The 17,865-nt window shown below is 47.4% G+C and overlaps 1 protein-coding gene across 2 annotated transcripts in view; it reads left to right on the plus strand.

Moving 5' to 3' along the window:
- The first annotated feature begins 1,314 nt into the window (after window positions 1–1,314).
- Window positions 1,315–17,865, plus strand: part of Slc36a4 (solute carrier family 36 member 4) — a 41,419-nt gene continuing 24,868 nt past the window's right edge. The window contains exon 1 of one of the 2 annotated variants that reach the window (XM_052752931.1): window positions 1,315–1,642. In XM_052752931.1, coding sequence (XP_052608891.1) covers window positions 1,597–1,642 — 46 coding nt within the window. In that variant the 5' untranslated portion in view covers window positions 1,315–1,596. The remainder of the gene's footprint in view (window positions 1,643–17,865) is intronic. The other variant, XM_052752923.1, reaches the window with a different exon arrangement.

Below are 17,865 nucleotides of genomic sequence, written 5' to 3' on the forward strand. Positions count from 1 at the left end.
TTTATTTCACCCACGGTTGCAGGCATTCTGTCAGTCTTGGGATGTAGGGGACTACTGCCTCAATTCATAAGACCGGGGAGCAAGAGTGACATAATGATGTACGATAGCACAGTTCTCTTGATTCCTCACCACCTGGTTTTTTCTCACATCACAGGAATGAAACCCAGTCTGGAAGCCTGTCTTAACCAGGCCTCGCAGGACAGTCCGGCTAGTCTCCCTGTGTGCCATCATTAAGAGGCAATGGCTTTTGATGCTTTTAACGCAGTGATAAACACAGGCTATCACTTCTGATACAGATCTCTGCTGCCCTGCAGCCCAGGGACCCAGGTCCCAGTAGCTCACCATCTCTGCTAATTTGTGCTATTTGTGAGGAGTGGGGATTTCTCTGTGATGTGTATGTGTTTTCAGGGGAAAATGGGGTGTGAGCAAAAGTTTTACTGTGCCTAGTTATCTGATGAAAACCTTGAGGATTTCAGAGAGGAGGAAAGATGTGGGGCTGAGAGGAACTGGTTCTCTCTTAATCTGTGAAGTTTGAATATCTAACACACTGAGCTTTTATTAGTGGCCTGAACTCAGACTGCCCTGTTCCCACAGAAACAAACATACCTCTTTCCTGAGCTGACTCCAAAACACAGACAAGAAACAAAAAGTTTTGTGTGATGTCCTGACAGTAATTTCTAAGTTATTTGTTTACTTACTTAATTTTTTTTTATTTTTTGGAGACAAAATCTCATGCAGCTCAGGCTGGCCTCGAATGCCATACAAAACTAAGGATAGCCTTCAACTCCAGCCTCATCCTCCCAAGTGCTGGGATTACAGGCATTTGCCACCGTAGTAGTCTTTCAAATTTTAATTTTATGGTAAGGCAGGGTCTGTGTATGTAGCCTTGGGTGTCTTGGAACTTTCTATGTAGCCGAGGCTGGCCTTGAACTCACAGAAACCTGCCTGCCTCTTCTTCCCAGTTTTGGATTACCTGAGTAAGCCACCACACAGTCTTCAGTCTCAAAATTAAATATTTTCTTAATCAGAACCGTGTTTTTTCCTGTGGATTCATCATGTATTTATTGGGGTCCACCAGAGGCCAGCTTTGCATGCAGGCCGGGAGTCCCCGCTGCAGTGGCGGTTTCCTGCCTTGCCTTCACTGGCTCACTGTGGGTGGTGAGGTGACATCCCTTTGCGTGGACAGTGAGCACAGTGGGTTCCAGCATCGCGTGGTCTCTCCGGTGCCCACGGAACCACGCAGCAATGTGTGTAGTGCTTGACAGCGCGGGACACCTCCCTTTGCCTCAACCCTAGCTTCAGCTGTCCTTAAGATGCCAGTGCCAGTGTAAACTGGGATGGAGGAAGACCGACCGTCGACCGTCGGAGTTGCAGGCTGCCCGCTTTCTGCGCGGCCCGAGGCCCCGTTTTCCGGCACGCGAAGCCGCGGGTTCAGATTCCCCGGCCTCTCGGAATCGCGCCTGTCACCCCGCGAGGCGCAGTCCCTCGTGGGCTGCGGTCGAGGCCGGCCCGGGCCCCGCCCCTCGGGGCGGCTCTGCGCATGCTCGGCAGTGCGGGCGGCAGAGCGGGCGGCTGCGACCTGGAGACCCCCGAGGGATGGAAGCGCCGGCGCCGGCGGAGGCGGCAGGATGCGAGGAGCTCGGTGGGTGTCTGCCGGGCCCGACCTGGACTCGGGGCGTGGGCATCTGTCGTGTTCGCAGTCCGGGGTGCGGGCCTCCGCGTCCGCGGCGGCATCCGGGCTCCTTGAGTGTCGCGCGTCTGGCGGGGGCGTCCCTGCGCGCGCACTGAGCACTTGGGGACTGGGGACGGGGTGGCGCGGTGTGCAGAGACCCCAGGCAGAGGCTGGGAGGTCCTGGGACCCCGGCTGGGGTGCGCGCCTCCAGGGCCAGCACCTCGCAGTGGTCCCTAGGCCTGGCCTGGCCTTGCAGGGCGCTGGCTGCATCGTGTGTGTCGATGTCTGTCTGCTGGGGTGTCTTCAGGTTTCTTGTCTGTGTGTCGGTCTGTCTGGCCACCGGCCTGTTCTTGTAGCGCTGTGCGCCCGCGCGGGGAGTCGCCCAGTTTGTTCACGTCCACGTCAAAGGGAGGCGGGAGCAGCTGCCACTGGTTTTTTTCCAGGATGTTTAAAGGAAGTTGCCATTGTGTTCGTTTGTAAGCTAAGCCCAGATCTCAACTCTGGGCGTCTCCAGGTGAAGCCTCTTTTGACTCTGTGCTCCCCAGCTGTTCTGACTGGGATGTGGCTGCCAGGGAGAGCAGGACGCACCTGGGCGTGACCTGCCCTCACTCTGCTTCCACGGTTTTGGAAGGCTTGCTTCTCTTTGCTGCTGTCAGAAAGAAAAACAGAAGCCGGGGTTAGGATAAAACAGTGTCTTCCCAGCTGCACACTGAGCTTAGGAAGATTTCTGATTTCATGCAGGATGTTAACCCTGAAGAAAGAGGTTAAATTAAGATGCACTTTAAAGTACTTTATGGGCTGGCATTTCTGTAATAATGTGCCAGCACTTTGTAGTTGTTTTCTTTAAAGTTACAATAATGGTGGAAAGTGGAAGGGTAAAGTAACTTTTATTGAGAGCCTCAAGCAGGGAGCTACATAACTTGCTAGCCAGTGTCCACTTGATCCTCCCAGGAGTCCAGCGAGGCAAGTTTTTTTTGTCTTGCAATTAAGCTCATTAAAGGCACAACCATGTTCCTACAAACTCGAGTTTATGTAACTTTTCAGTTCATGGATAACTCATGTTGGTGAGGTGTGAGGAGATTGGCAGGAGCAGGATAGTACATTATTATTAAAACCTATAAAGTTGATGTGGTAATAGGACACACCTGCAATCCCATTTTACTGGACTGAAGCAAGAGGACAATAATAGCCTGTGCCTCACAGCAAGCTCCAGGCTAGTCTGGTCCACAGAGTGAGATCCTGACTCTCCTCTTCCCTCCAGAAAAGTGAATCTTTTCCCTCAGCAATTTTATGTCTAGGATATTTCTCAAAGAAGTGAATCATGTGATAGCATTTTACATTAGGCTGAGAAGATGGTTCAGTGTGAAATAGCACTTCCCCTGCAAGTCTGATGGTCTGGATTTGGACCCCCAGAACCATGTAAAGTGGAGCGTGGCCATCTGTTATCCCTGTACCCTGAGATGGGAGACAGAGGCGGGAGAATCACTCGTTGACTTCAATGCCAGCTGCATGGCACAGCAGCAGAAACAAGAGAATTCCTGCCTCAAGCAAGGCGGGAGTGAGACTAGACGACCCAGCTGTCCTCTGACCAACACACACACACACACACACACACACACACACACACACACACACACACACACACACACACACACCTGCCAGAGGACTTTCATTGCAGCATTTGTAATAGGGTCGAGGTAGTTACTATCCAAATGTCCAATGAAACGCCATAGGCTAAGATGTGATTTAGCCATATAGTCATCTACTGATTAGCCATTAAACATGATATGGAAGAATGTTCACCATGCATCATGTCTGTTAGCTGGAAAATTGTGTTGGTTCTCTCCTCCCCAGCCCTCTTTTTGAATTTTCAAGGTGGGGTCTCACTGTGTAGCTCAGGACACAGGAAACATGAAAAAAGACACCCCCCCCCAAAAAAAAACCCATTAGGATGCCTGCCTTGGTTACTGTGTTTAGTAAGCAGACACAGACAGTGAACAGGGGAGATTCCAGTCAGGTCATTATACAGCGTGTCCAGTGAAGGGTGCTGTGGAAGAAGAGCAGTGTGAGGGAATTTGAAGTGAGAATGAGCTGAGTGTTTACAGTAACATGACTGACTTAGGTTTAGTTATCTGTTTATTTTTGAGACAGGGCCTTCCTGTGTATCCTCAACTGTCTTGGAACTGAGAGGTCTGCCTACCTCTGCCTCCTGAGTACAAGTGCCAGGATTAAAGGGTGAGCCTTGCATGAGTTAGGTTTTAAGAGGATGATGGGGGAGGCGCATGGGAATGTAGCTAGGCTGATAGAGTATTTGTCTAATAGGCCTTAAGCCCTGGGTTTGATCCCCAGTACTGGATAAACTGGGCTTAGGGTACGACACTCAGGAGGAGACAGAGGAGGATTGGAAGTTCAAGGTCACCCTCTGCTACATAGCAAGTCTGAAGCCAGCCTAGTCTACATGAGACCTTGTTTTAAAAAGTAATACAGTACAAAATAAGGCGAGCTTCTGGTGGTTTCCATGTGAAGAAGGAATTAAAAGGCACAAGCAGAAGCTGGAGGGCGTTCCACAAGTTTAGGAAAGAGACCAGCGTGCTATCAGACCAGCATGGCGGCAGCGATGCAAACGGAGAGGCCATTAGACTGTGCATGTGAGGATGTAGACCAGCTTGGTTGGTAGACAGGATGGCTCCAGGGACCTGCATGTCTGAGAATGAAGGTGCCTCGGATTGAGGGCTTACAGCAGTTTTATACTGTGCCCAGCCTTCTATGTTTCCCTCTTTAGAAGAAGGGGCTTCATTTTCTCTCCCTTGAGTACATGCTGGACTTAACTTCTGATGATTAGCCTTTGACTGATGTGATGGTTCACCACTTCAGAGCTAGACAGTGGAGGCACTGTGCCTTCCTCCTGGCACACTCAGTAGAATTACTCACTGGAAGGGAAGCCAGCTGCCGTGTTGGGAAGATACTCAGGCAGCCCCAAGACAGCATCCATGGGACACAGATTGGAGGCCCCTGACAGAAGCCATGGACCTTTCTTTTTCCTTTTTCTTTCTTTCTTTCTTTTTAAATAAAGTAAAAACCAACTGCTATCAACAATAGAAGTGATCCCCACATAAGAGGTGACTTGTTTGCTGGGTGAGGTCATATGGGTTTGGAGAGGAGATGAGAAGTTTGGTGTGTAGAGTTACTGGAGGGTGAGAGGTCTAGGGAGGAAGCTTGGAAGTTGTCAGCATATAGGTGAGGTCTGGGGAGGAAGCGGGAAGTTGTCAGCATATAGGTGAGGTCTGGGGAGGAAGCTTGGAAGTTGTCAGCATATAGGTGAGGTCTGGGGCGGAAGCTGGAAGTCGTCAGCATATAGGTGAGGTCTGGGGAGGAAGGGACGTCCTCAGCATGTAGGTGGTACTGAAGCTGTGGAGAGGGCAGGGAAGGGAAGGGGAGGCGAGGGATGGAGGAACGGAGAAAGAGATACAAAAATGTCTGAGTTATTACCGAGGCAGTGTCTGGATGGTGAGGTGGTTTTTAGAAAGTGCTGTCACACTGTTACCCATGCTTTGTGATCTTCTACAGTGGCTGAGTGTTACACAGTGTAAAAGGCATTTTAACATTGGGCATCTGTGGAGAACACTGCTGGAGATGAAGGTCAGCTTCTTAGCGCAAAGGCTGGTCTTCATGTCACAAGTCATTGGGGATTTCTAGACTGTTTATATACTATTCTCTCAACCACAGGAATAAAGTAGTCTTACTTCATGATCAAGATAGTAGTTCATAGGTGTAGGTGACAGCATCGTGCTATTTTTTATAAAAGAAACCATGTGTACTTTGTCCTGTTTTCATTGCCAACATATAAATGGTTTCTTATTTTGCTGGAATAAGAAGAACAATCCAACATTACTTCATGTTTTTAAAACTTTCTTAATGAGAAGAGGATACAGATGGTCTTTCTGTGGTCCGTCTGCACCCTCGCTAGCTTATTCCTACTTTGGTGTATTTTCTCCTCTGCATTTCCACTTTACTTTTTAAAACATTGCTGTGTAGTGTGAGTACGTAGTTCCTCTCCTGATTCATCGTAAGCTGTGACTGCCCTTGTTTGTCTGAGACTCCTAACCACAATGTGAAGTCAGGGTTGTGTTTTGTAGAAGGGGTGTGCCTTAGTGAGTAGAGTAAACTGTATACTTAACAAGTTTCGAGAAGTCATGTTTCGACAAACGTCTTTATCAGTAGCTTGCTAGTAATGAGCACTGTAAGACTTAATACATATTGCTAAGTTTGTCAGTCTTTAGCTACAACTGGAGCTTAAGCTGATTTTGGGGTAGGCAGTTGAGGCTGAAACAAGAGTTGGGGTGACATAAGAGAGCATTTGTGTTCTGCCTCATTCAAGTTTCATTAGTGTGTGTGCATAGTATGTCTAAGGTGTATAACACTGAATCAGATGAGTGTTTCTTATTCATACATGTTATCCACTTGTAAATAGAAATAATTATGCCCCAATAGTTTGAAATCCACTGCTTACTGGTATTTTATAAGGCATTATTGATTTTTATCTGTTTTACCACAGCTTTTATCAGAACTGTCTAATTTACTGCTTGGCCAAAAAAGTATATCAAAACACCAGCAGATAATAGACTATGTGTAAACTACATTCTCTCATGTAATTTTTAATTTCTTGATTATAGTATTCAGATGTTATTCCGTGTGATCTTAACTCTGTTTAATCTTTTCCCATGTTAGGTCTTTAGTATCATCACTATGGTTATTATTTCAGAATTAATTCACTAATTCATTTAGTGTGTGTGTGTGTGTGTGTGTGTGTGTGTGTATGCATGTGTGCGTGCATACATGCATGTGTGCACGTGCACGCACAGGAGCGGCCAGGGTACAACTGTAGGAGTCAGTTCTTTTCTTGTACTGTGTAGGTCCCAGGGGTCTTCAGGCTTGGTAGCAAGCATCCTTACAGACTAAGCTGTCTCTCTGGCTGTCCTTAAGGATGAATTTTGCATTAGTTTCTGTTTCTCTTTAGCTGGTTTAACTTTCTGTCTTTGTAAACTCAGTCTTATTGGGCACTTTGTAGCTCCAAAATGCTCATTATTAACTATTTTTATTAATAGTTCTGATGTCTTGTCAAAGATTAGTACTTTAAAATCCTAGACAATATATGTCGCTTGTGCTTTGGTACACAACGAGGGGCGGAACTGCTGTGCATGTGCTGTGGAGTGGGCTCAGTGCTTCATGCCTGCTGTATCATTTCATTGTCTGTCCTCTGAGAGGTAGAAGTTGTGACTTTCATCGAGTGTGTGATATAACAGGCCCAGAGGCCTCTGGGTAAGATGTCATCCAGCTGACTTCATTCCTTGCTTAAAGCTCTCCAGCAGCCACTGGCTACACGAGGTTGGTCTCTGAGTATTTGCAGTGTGTGTCCCACTGAAGGCACCCTGGATTTCAGGTCCTCGGTATGGAAAACCCTGCTTTTTGTGTTGGCTCTCTTGTCGGGTGCAGTCTGTCGGACTCATCAGATTAAACACACTGCACTATTAGATGTGTGTGCTCTCACCACAGGCCGAGGTTCAGGCCTGGTGTGTGCTCTGCAGAGGGCTCCTGACCAAAGCCAGTGTTGCTTGCTAGAGGCTAACATAAGAAACATCACTGCATTTCCTAGGGGGTCTGACACAAGACATTATTGTGGTATTTACATACTGTATCCTGAAGTTCAGAACAGAATACAGTGTGTCATTGTACAGGTAGTGATTCATGGGGTTTCTGAGAGTTATAAGTGATGGAATTTGTAGCAGATCTCACCCTTAGGATCTGGTTGAAGTGGGATATTAAGGAGTGTTTTAAGTTGTAGCTCCTTAGCTGTAGCTTTCCTGGTATTAGCGTCTGAGTATCTTTTAATTCTTCAGATTGGAGTTACTTTGTGTCCTTTAAGCTGATGTAGTCAGTTTTAGAACCTGACCCTTCACCTATTTTTAGTTTAGTTAAAGGAGATAAATATTCCTTAGTATGTATTGTTCTTCCAATAATGAGGTCTGAAACAAGGGGCAGTCATAGAGCCTTCCCAGATGCTTTTAGACATCATTTAAGCACCGAGGCAGGCCTTCGTTAACAGAGCACCATGCCGCTGAGTTCTGCTTCGGTGGCAGCGTCAAAGTAATACGTAAATGTAGACTCCTGAGCTCCTAACCTGTTAGGGAATTTTCTCTCAATTTCAACTTTTACAAATTCCCTTAAATCTCATAAGAAGGTTAGAGGAGTGTCCTGGAATAATTAACTTTTATTAAGATGTTCAATATGAGGGATAAAAAAATGGATTGAAAGCAAAGAAATATAGCAATGGATTTTTTCACAGTAAGTCATGGCTAATGTTTCCTGGACTGTTATAACATTGAGAATGACTTTAGAACCGGGGAAAAGTGGAACTTGGGGCTGGACTAACAAGCTTCAGTCAGTTGCTAAACAACCTAAGTTAGGAGGGAGCGAGAGCCCAGCTGACCTGTGAGAGTCAAGTGAACACTGTGATGCCGATTTGAAAGTCAACCATAGATTACAAAACTATTATCTACAGCCATTTTGATACTTGTAGGTTAGATTCCCAGGTTTTAGCTAAAAAAGATACTGAAAATAAATTCCCACCTATGCAATGAAAGCAAACTTCTCATTTAGAGTTGATACGTTTTCAAAGTCATGAGAGAACTTACCTTTTCCTTGACGTTCCATGGCTGCTGTGATCTCTCTGGCAGTCGGCTTCAAATAATGGATGGTTAAGGTTTTGAAATACTGAAGTGATAACTATCTTTATGGAGAACACAGTGAACTCACTCCAGCCACAGCCCAGGGCAGAAAGAAATTAGAAAGTGGGCGTAACTGGTAGTTTGGACAAGCTGAGCGAATCAAAGTGAATGAAATCAAGAGCCCACAGGGCAGCGGGGTGCACTGAGGCATAAAACCAAAGCTGATGGAAAGAATAGGGGTGGCTGATGGGGTTCACTAGCTTCCCCAGAAGTTACATGTTGGTCCAGTACCTCAGGAAGTGATCTTACTTGAGACAGGACCTGCTGTAGAAGGCAGGTGACTGATGTCCTTACAGAGGTGTGGACTTAGGTACAGGCTTAGTTATGGGGGAGTGTTGCATGAACATGAAAATGACCACATACAAAATGGGACAGGGGCCTGAGGCAGACAGAGCCTTCCCAGCCCCTGACAGGAATTCACTCTCCCAACACTCTTATTTCAGGCTTCAGCCCTCTTGACCTTTGGGATGATGGATTTTTGTTGTCCCATTTTGTAATGGTAACCCTCACAAAACTGCAGTGATGGTTTTGTAGGGGAAACAATGCATTGCTTTGTATGGACATAACAGAAAAGGAAGCAGGATCTGCTCCTAGAAAGGAAACTTATAACCGATCCTAATGTGTGTCTAGGGTAATTATGAGACGGCATCACAGTAGACCTGCCGTGGGCAAACGATTACTGTCTCCTTCTGAGTTTTCACTGTATTCAGGTCTAGCCTGTCCATTCTTTGTTACTAGAGACTGAGAAAAAAGGCAACCCTACAGAGTAACCCATGGAGAATACACCGAGGATGGCTGAGTCAGAGGAGCCACCCAAAGATGAAAGGCGATGGAGCCTGAATTATCAAAGTCCTCATGAATTTAGATGGATGACAGGAATTTGGAGCTTTCCGTAGCTTTGCTGATTTTAGCCTGTCTGTTAGTTACATCACTTCAGGAGGAATGATGTAAGCAGAGACTTTTAAAGTATTTCCCAGTATTGCAAAGCCTTGCCAAATCATTAAAAATCCATTGGCTGTACTCCAGGTGGTGCTAGACTGGACTGCCCGAGCTAATGGATGAGCACATCAGTCCCAAGCCTGTGAATTCGGTTATGCACAAAAGTCAATGACTCAAGGAACAGTGCAAGGAGACCCACAGATGCTACAGTGCAAAGACATGAGAAACAGAGAAAGAAACACTGTGTATCAAGTTGTTGTTGTAAACATGGAGAGTGGACATGGCAGAACATGGAGTGGACAGGGGGACAGCATGGAGTGGACAGGGCAGAGCATGGAGTGGACAGGGCAGAACATGGAGTGGACAGGGGGACAGCATGGAGCGGACAAGGGGACAGCATGGAGTGGACAAGGCAGAGCATGGAGTGGACAGGGCAGAGCATGGAGTGGACAGGGGGACAGCATGGAGTGGACAGGGGGACAGCATGGAGTGGACAGGGCGGAGCATGGAGTGGACAGGGCAGAGCATGGAGTGGACAGGGGGACAGCGTGGAGTGGACAGGGGGACAGCGTGGAGTGGACAGGGGGACAGCATAGAGTGGACAGGGCAGAGCATGGAATGGACAGGGCAGAGCATGGAGTGGACAGGGGGACAGCATGGAGTGGACAGGGGGATAGCATGGAGTGGACAGGGGGATAGCATGGAGTGGACAGGGGGACAGCATGGAGTGGACAGGGGGACAGCATGGAGTGGACAGGGCAGAGCATGGAGTGGACAGGGGGACAGCATGGAGTGGACAGGGCAGAGCATGGAGTGGACAGGGGGATAGCATGGAGTGGACAGGGGGACAGCATAGAGTGGACAGGGGGACAGCATGGAGTGGACAGGGGGACAGCCTGGAGTGGACAGGGGCAGAGCATGGAGTGGACAGGGGGACAGCCTGGAGTGGACAGGGGCAGTATTAGGATATGTAAAGAGGTGGGAGTAGAAAACTAGGAAGAAACTTTGGAAAGTTCCTTGAATGTGATTGTCTTAAAGTGCTAAGAGTTGGGGGCTGGAGAGATGGCTCAGAGATTAAGAGCACTGGCTGTTCTTCCAGAGGTCCTGAGTTCAATTCCCAACCACCACATGGTGGCTCACAACCATCTGTAATGAGATCTGGTGCCCTCTTATGGCGTGCAGGCATACATGCAAGCAGAACACTGTATACAAAATAAATAAATAAATCTTTAAAAAAAAAAGTGCTAAGAGTCTGAACAGAGAGACCTGGTCTTCAGGTTAGCAGTTCAAGGCCTGAGGCCCGGAAGTTAATTTTATTAGTAGTAGGACTGAGGGGCAGCCTTGGCAAAGATTTATAGAGAAGAGCTAGACAGAGCAGAGGAGAGGCTCCCCACACCCCGGCAGTGAAGGGAGAGAGAGGAAGAGAAAGCTGAGGACCTTGCAGAGGGAATTGAGCCAGAAGACATGTTGCTTCCTCCTCACCCTCATCCAGGACCTAAGCTGGACTTCCTGCTTCAGGATCCTTGTATGTGAGGTATTTAGGAATAGGGAAATGCAAAGTAGATAGGAAATTACAAATTGCCAAGGGAGAGAGAGTATATTGAAATAAAAAGGTAATGTGTCCTTGAAAAACGAGAAATGAAAATGAAGTAAAGACAGACGTCCACAGGGTCTTGGAGAAAGGCGCTGAAGTGAAAGATGGGCAAGGGGAGCAACACGGGCAGGTGGAGCCCCAAGAGAGCGTTTGAACCTGCAAGTATCTGGAACTATCATCCAAGATTTTAGAAACAAAAGAGAAAACCAGAATCAGTGTGTCAGAAAGGCCCATTCAGCTCCAGAGGGATGGGCTCAGGAGGACTAGATCAGGTCGCCCATAATGAAGTATTCGGGCCTTAAAGATACAGGTAGGCGGAAACCAAGATGACAGTGGCGGCCACGGCAGCCTGAGCATCGTGCTCCAGCCTCTTGGCTGCAGCAGCTGTAGCCTCAGCCAGGCCCCATCTCCGCTGAGAGTGAGTGATCCTGCTCCTCTCTGGCCAGGTGAGAGGGGATCTAGGAAACACCAGGGCGAGAGAGGGCTGCTTGTACCTGGTAGGCACCGGGACTGGGATCATCAGGAACAGGTCCTGTGAGGTCTGTGACCCCTCTGGCTCCTACAGTCCTTCCTCCCTTTCTTCAGCAGGACTCCTCAAGCCCAGGCTAATGTTTGGCTGTGGGTCTCTGCATCTGTTTCCATCAGTCACTGGATGAAGGCTCTCCGATGACAATTGGGGTAGTCACCAATCTGGTCACAGGAGATGGACAGTTCAGGCTATGTATCCACTATTGCTAAGAGTCTTAGCTGGGGTCATCCTTGCAGATTCTCGGGAGTTTCCCTTCCATCGGGTTTCTACCTGACCCTGAAATGTGCCCCCTTTCCAGCCATCTCTTTCAGTATTTTCCCCTCCACCCACTCTCTAACTTGATCCCTCAAGTTCCCATCCCCACCCGTCCCCAGTCCATGCAGGAGATCTCTTCTATTTCCCCTTCCCAGGGAGATCCATGTGTGCCCCCTTGAGCCCTCCTTGTTACCTAGCCTCTTTGGGTCTGTGAATTATAGCATGGTTTTCCTTTACTTTACAGCCAATACCCACTTATGAGGGAGTATATACCACATTTGTCTTTCTGGATCTGGGTCACCTCACTCAGGATGATTTTTTTTCTAGTTCTGTCCATTTGTCTTCAAATTTCATGATGTCTTTGTTTTTAACAGCTGAGTAATACTCCATTGTGTAAATGTACCACATTTTCTTTATCCATTCTTCGGTTGAGGTGCATTCTTAGGTTGTTTCCAGGTTCTGGTTATAATGAATAAAGCTGTTAAATATAGTTGAACAAGTGTCCTTGTGGTATGATTGAGCATCTTTGGGTATAGAAACCCACACAAACAACTAACCGTGCTCATAGGAACTCACAGAGTCTGAACCAACAACCAGGGAGCCTGCATTTGACCGACCTAGGCCCTCTACATATATATGACAGTTGTATAGCTTGGTCTACTTGTGGGACTCCTAACAATGGGAGCAGGGGCAGTCCCTAATGCTTTGGCTGGCTCTTGGGAATCTATTCTTCATACTAGATTGCCTTGCCCATCCTTAATACAAGGGGTGGTGCTTAGTCTTACTGCAACTGGATATGCCATGCTTTGTTGATACTCATGGGAGGCCTGCCCCTTTCTGAGCAGAAACAGAGGAGGAGAGGGTGTGTGTGCAGAATGGGAGGGAAGAAATGGGAGGAGTGGAGGGAGGGGAAATTGTGACTGGGATGTAAAATAAAATTTTAAAAAAAGGAAAGAAAGAAACAGCTCCTGGACACTGGAACACCAAGGCCCGGCCTAGCCCTAGCTGGGCCCAGGTGCGCTGGGAAGCACAGAGATCACACCAGGGTTCCATGGCCGGCTGGGTGTGGTGGGAAGTGAGTGAGTAGATGGTGGAGTGATGGGAGAAGGAAAATGAGCAAATAGGTGGTGGAGAAAGGGAAGACCAGCGGTTTGTGCACTCTGAAGTGAGGTGGAGAGGAGACAGGAAGACGGATGTTCCTCTTGTCCTTAGGAAAAGGTGAATGACATCGTCCATCACCTGAGCCGGTAACAAACACAGGTGCTCGTGGGCCTATGAGTCTTCCTTTGAGAAAACCGACCACTGATGAGCTGCTGTGACTCCCAGAGCTGCATCCTAGCCCGGGAAGAAGAGCAGCACCTGCAGAATGGAGCCCCATGACTGACTGGACATGCCCTGCTGTGTCTACTTCTCATGCTTGGCCTAGCTGCTAACCTCTCTAGTTGGTCGTGGTGGTGGTTCAGCCGTGAGACTGGACAATTCTATGTTGAGTTACAGTTTTACAGTGCTATGCTTAACTTTGGCCAGAGACTTATTTCCTTTGGAAGCTTTGGGTTGGACAAACACTTGAAGACATCCAGAAGCCCCACCCACTGCCATGTAGAGTAGGCAGGAAGGAGACACCCAGAGACCCCGCTCGAAGCACAAGCTACTAAAATGTGCAGGTGTGGGGTGGAGAGATGGGAGAGAGAGAAGCGGAACAGCTTGAGCAGTATGAAGAGAGGCGGATCTGGAGACTGGAGGGTGGAGAGGAACAGCCTGATGCGAGTGGTCTGCAAAGCCACCTGAGGCCATTTGAAGTTCCTACACGTGCTGCCACTGAAGGCCAGGTCTGGGTGTGTGGCCATGCAGCAGCAGGGGTCTGTGTTGATGTCCATGGTCCATGTTACTACCAAAGAACATGTGGATGTCCCTGGTCTGCTGCCTGGGACCACAGTATCCAAGGGCTGCACAGAGCTGGTCCCACCCCTCACTGGGTGCAGCACGAGAGAGAGCTGCTGAGCTGCCCTTGCCCCTTGATTGCTGCAGCACTTGGGAGAGTGGGCCCTGCACCTCACCTGGGCAACACAGTATGGCTGGCTCTGGTGCCGGGGGTGGGGGTGGGGCGGATGAACCAGCCTTGAGGGTGTGAGAGTGGGAGAGCTGGACCCGTCCCTCATCTGCTGTGTGGCGACGTGGGTGAGGGAGAGATGCCCTCTACCCCCCTAACCCCTAGCCACCTGCAGCAGGTGGGAGAGCTGGTCCTGCCTCTCCCTGGCTGTAGAACTTGGGAGAGCAGGCCCTGTACCTCCCCTGAGCAGCCCAGGAGAGCTGGCCGTGGTGGTGTAGGTGTGGGTGAACTGGCCCTGAGGGCATGAGAGCAGGAGACCTGCTGCCTTTGGCATGAGCTGGGCTAGTTGGTGCGGTGCTGGAGAACTCACCCTGGTGGTGAGGATGCGGGAGAGCTGGTGGGCTGACCAAGTCAGCTGTCATCCAGTTCCAGATCCAGGGCTCTGAGTCGGCCCACTCCAACATCCATCCCCATCTGTGATCTGGAGCACGTGAAGGGGCCATTCCTGCAAATACAAAGCTGCAGGATCTCCATGACACAGGACAGCAACAGGATATACAAGAGGAATTCCAGTGAGGATCCTGCATTGATAGGGTAGCAGGAGCCAGAGGCCTCAAAGCAGACCAGTGACTCATTGCAATGAAGATTTGCAAGATGTATAGACTAAAGGGTATACTGTGTGACTAATGGTGACATGCTACAGCTTCCGTGATGAGATTTTTTATTTTTAATTTTTAAAAAATTTTTGCAGGTGAGGTTGTAAGGGCGGAGGGTGGATACGAAGGGATGAGGAGATGAGTGGGATTGAGGTGCATGATGTGAAATCCACAAGAATCTATAAGGAGTTAAAAAAGAAAAACCGATACAGGTAGGTCATTAGGCCGTCTAGGGAAAAGAGCAAATCAGTGACTGAAAAGGTGAGTCTGGTATTGGAACACCCGGGAGAAGCTATAGGAGGGCAAGGCAAGCATGAACCGAGGACTTTATACCCAGCCCTTTAGATAGCTGGATCGTGGGAAGCATTAGACAAATGCAGAGAAAGCAAAAGCCAACAAGTGCTGGTGTGGACGGGGAAAAGAGTAACCTTGCTGCTGGTGGAAATGTGAATGGTGCAGGTGTTGTGGAAATACCACAGACTTTCCTTTAAATAAATAAATAAAAACCAAAAATAGAGTGACCACATGGCTTGGCTGTGCTATTCCTGTGTAGAGTCCTGAAAGACTTAATAATCCTTCTATGGAGGTACCATGTTCATTGATGTTGTATCCACAATAAAAAATAGTTAGGAAATGGAGCCAGCTGATGTCCATCAATAGATGAATGGATTAAAAAAAAAACACTAATGTGATTAAATTGCTATCCACGGAAATAGCTTAGTGATTTTAGGAATTTATTGGGGACTTGTATGTATATTTCTACTCTTGTTTAAGGTATTGTGTTTATACAACTCATTTAAAATTACAATATACAATTAAAAAATACAGATTAGCCAGGTGGTGGTGGTGTACACCTTTAATCCCAGCACTTGGGAGGCAGAGCCAGGCGGATCTCTGTGAGTTCGAGACCAGCCTGGTTTACAGATCCAGGACAGGTACCAAAACTATACAGAGAAACCCTGTCTGGAAAAAAAAAGAAAGTCATGTTAGTTAAGTTTTCTAGGTATACATAGATATATTTCAATTAGGTAGGCCATCTTCAAACACTTCAAAGACCTACAAAATATGGCATTTAAAATGTTTTAAAAATTTAGACTTTCTGGACAGTGAGACATGTCTACTCCTGGCAGCACTGATTTACTTCAAAGAAGATGATGGACATTGAAGAAACTCCATATGGAATTTGCTTTCCTTATGGGAAAAGGTAGCCATTTGGGTAAGAAACTGTTCTTGCCTGGACTGCTTGACAAAATGTTGTATCGACTGGACACACAGGACCCATGGAAAAATGACCACTAAATTCTGCCAAAACAAGGCAAGATGGTCCTTCAGGTTCCTGCTTCACAGAGGAGACTGCCAGACATTCTATAGGACACAGGGAAAATTGACTGAGAGACTAGGCCTATAGGCTGAAAATGGATGCCACAGTGGTACAGAGGAACTTTGGATGACTGTCCAGGCAGCCAGCTGTCTCTGTCATTCTAGATTTTTGGAAGTTGCTTACAATGCACTTCCTATTTACTTAGGTAATATTATATCCTTCTGGGATCTTTGATGTAGTTAAAGACTAGATAGTTATAATTTTTCTTGGTTACAATAAAAGGTAAATTAGATATGAAACTTTACACTCAGAAATATAGGTTAAATGATAAAATATTTTCTTTAATTTTGCCAAATACAAATAGACGAGGTATTGCAACTGTAATTCTTGCTTGATAACTGTTTGTTATATATAATTTTGCCATATTAAAGCTAAAACCTTCCTTTTTAATTAGAAAAAGGGACGTGCTGGAGGATGTCTTTCTGTTCGCTGTGAATATATGTTATTCCTATTGGTTAATAAGTTGCTTTGGCCATGGGAAGGCAGCTTAGAGACAGGTGGGAAATCCAAGGAGAGAGAAAGGAAGGAGAAAGGCGGAGTCTAGAGAGACACCAGCACCGCCAGGAGAAGTAAGATGTGAAAGTACCGGTAAGCCACGGCCATGTGGCAACTGATAGATACATAGAAATGGGTTAAGTTATAAGAGCTGGCTAGCAAGAAGCCTGCCACAGGCCATGCAGTTTGTAAATAATATAAACCTCTGTGTGTTTACTTGGGTCCCAGTGGCTGCGGGACTATGGGTGAGAGAGATTTGTCTGGACTGTGGGTGGGTGGGGGGCAAGTGGGACCCTAGAAATTTATGGCTACACAAAATAATGGAATTTTATGCAACTTTAAGAAAGATAAAATCATGACACTTATAGAAAAATTGTGAAATTGGAAATTATGTTATGTGAAAGATATCAGACTCCAAAAGACAGTGCAGGCTTTCTCTATATGTGGATCTTAAATCTTAATTTTTATATAAGTATTTTGGTGATAGTAGAGGCCATGAAACGAGAAAGGTCTCCATGAGAGGGGAAATGAGGTCTTAGGAAGGGTTGGGGAGGGTGTGAAGGAGGGTGCATGGAAGCAGAAGAGAGGCTCCTGGGGGGATGGTGGGGCAGATGGGGCGAGTCAGTGGGAGGAAAGTAAGGGCATGTAGGGGGAAGATCAACAAAAATGAACCATGTATGAAAATATGAAACCCAGTACTTTGTATCCTAGATTTTGAATGAATGAATCCTTGGAGAATACTGTAGTGGTGATTCCTTCCTGAAGAATCTGCTAGGACTGTGTTCTCAGAGTGAGTCCCCAGCATATCAGGGTCTCAAGGCCTTACTCTCGGCTCCAGCCCAAGCATACTGAGTCAGAAACTTTGGGGTGGAGCATGTCAGTTTGCTAGCGAGCCCTCCGGGGTCTTTCTGAGACATCCTAGTTGGCATAAACTCTGGATGTTCAAGGAAACTGTCAGAGAACTGTAGTGAGTGCCAGTCTTGTCTGCAGATCTAAATCTAAGGTGTAGATGGAGACATGGTGGGAAGAAGGTTTCCAGAAAATGATACAGTGGTTAACAGAGAACACAAGATGGCAACAGAAGAGACTGCAGGCCACCATGGCAGGGAGAACATGATGGCAGACGGTGCATGGCTTCAGTGGCCCTATCCTGGTGGGAGTATGCATGAGCTGCTTGCCCACTTCTCAGTGGACCAGGAAGTAGAGACAGGACAGAAGGCAGGCTGAGCTGTGAACCTCAAGGCCCGCCCTGCCTAGAGACCCACGTCTAGCTAGGCTGTACTTCTAAAGGTCCACGGTCTCCCTAAACAGCAGTACCTGCTGGGGACCAAGTGTTCAAACACATGAGCCAGTGGACACTTCACATTTGAACTATAGCACATAGGTAGTAGGTAGACATTGTATAACAATCAAAACTGTCAAGGCAGGCTGGAGAGATGGCTCAGTTGTTAAAAATGTGCACTGCTCTTGCAGAGGACCTGAGTTTAGTTCCTAGTACCTATACAGGTG

This window comes from Peromyscus californicus, unplaced genomic scaffold (genome assembly GCF_007827085.1).
Source record: "Peromyscus californicus insignis strain IS unplaced genomic scaffold, ASM782708v3 Scaffold_11__1_contigs__length_118956290, whole genome shotgun sequence".
In the NCBI taxonomy this organism is placed as follows: domain Eukaryota; kingdom Metazoa; phylum Chordata; class Mammalia; order Rodentia; family Cricetidae; genus Peromyscus; species Peromyscus californicus.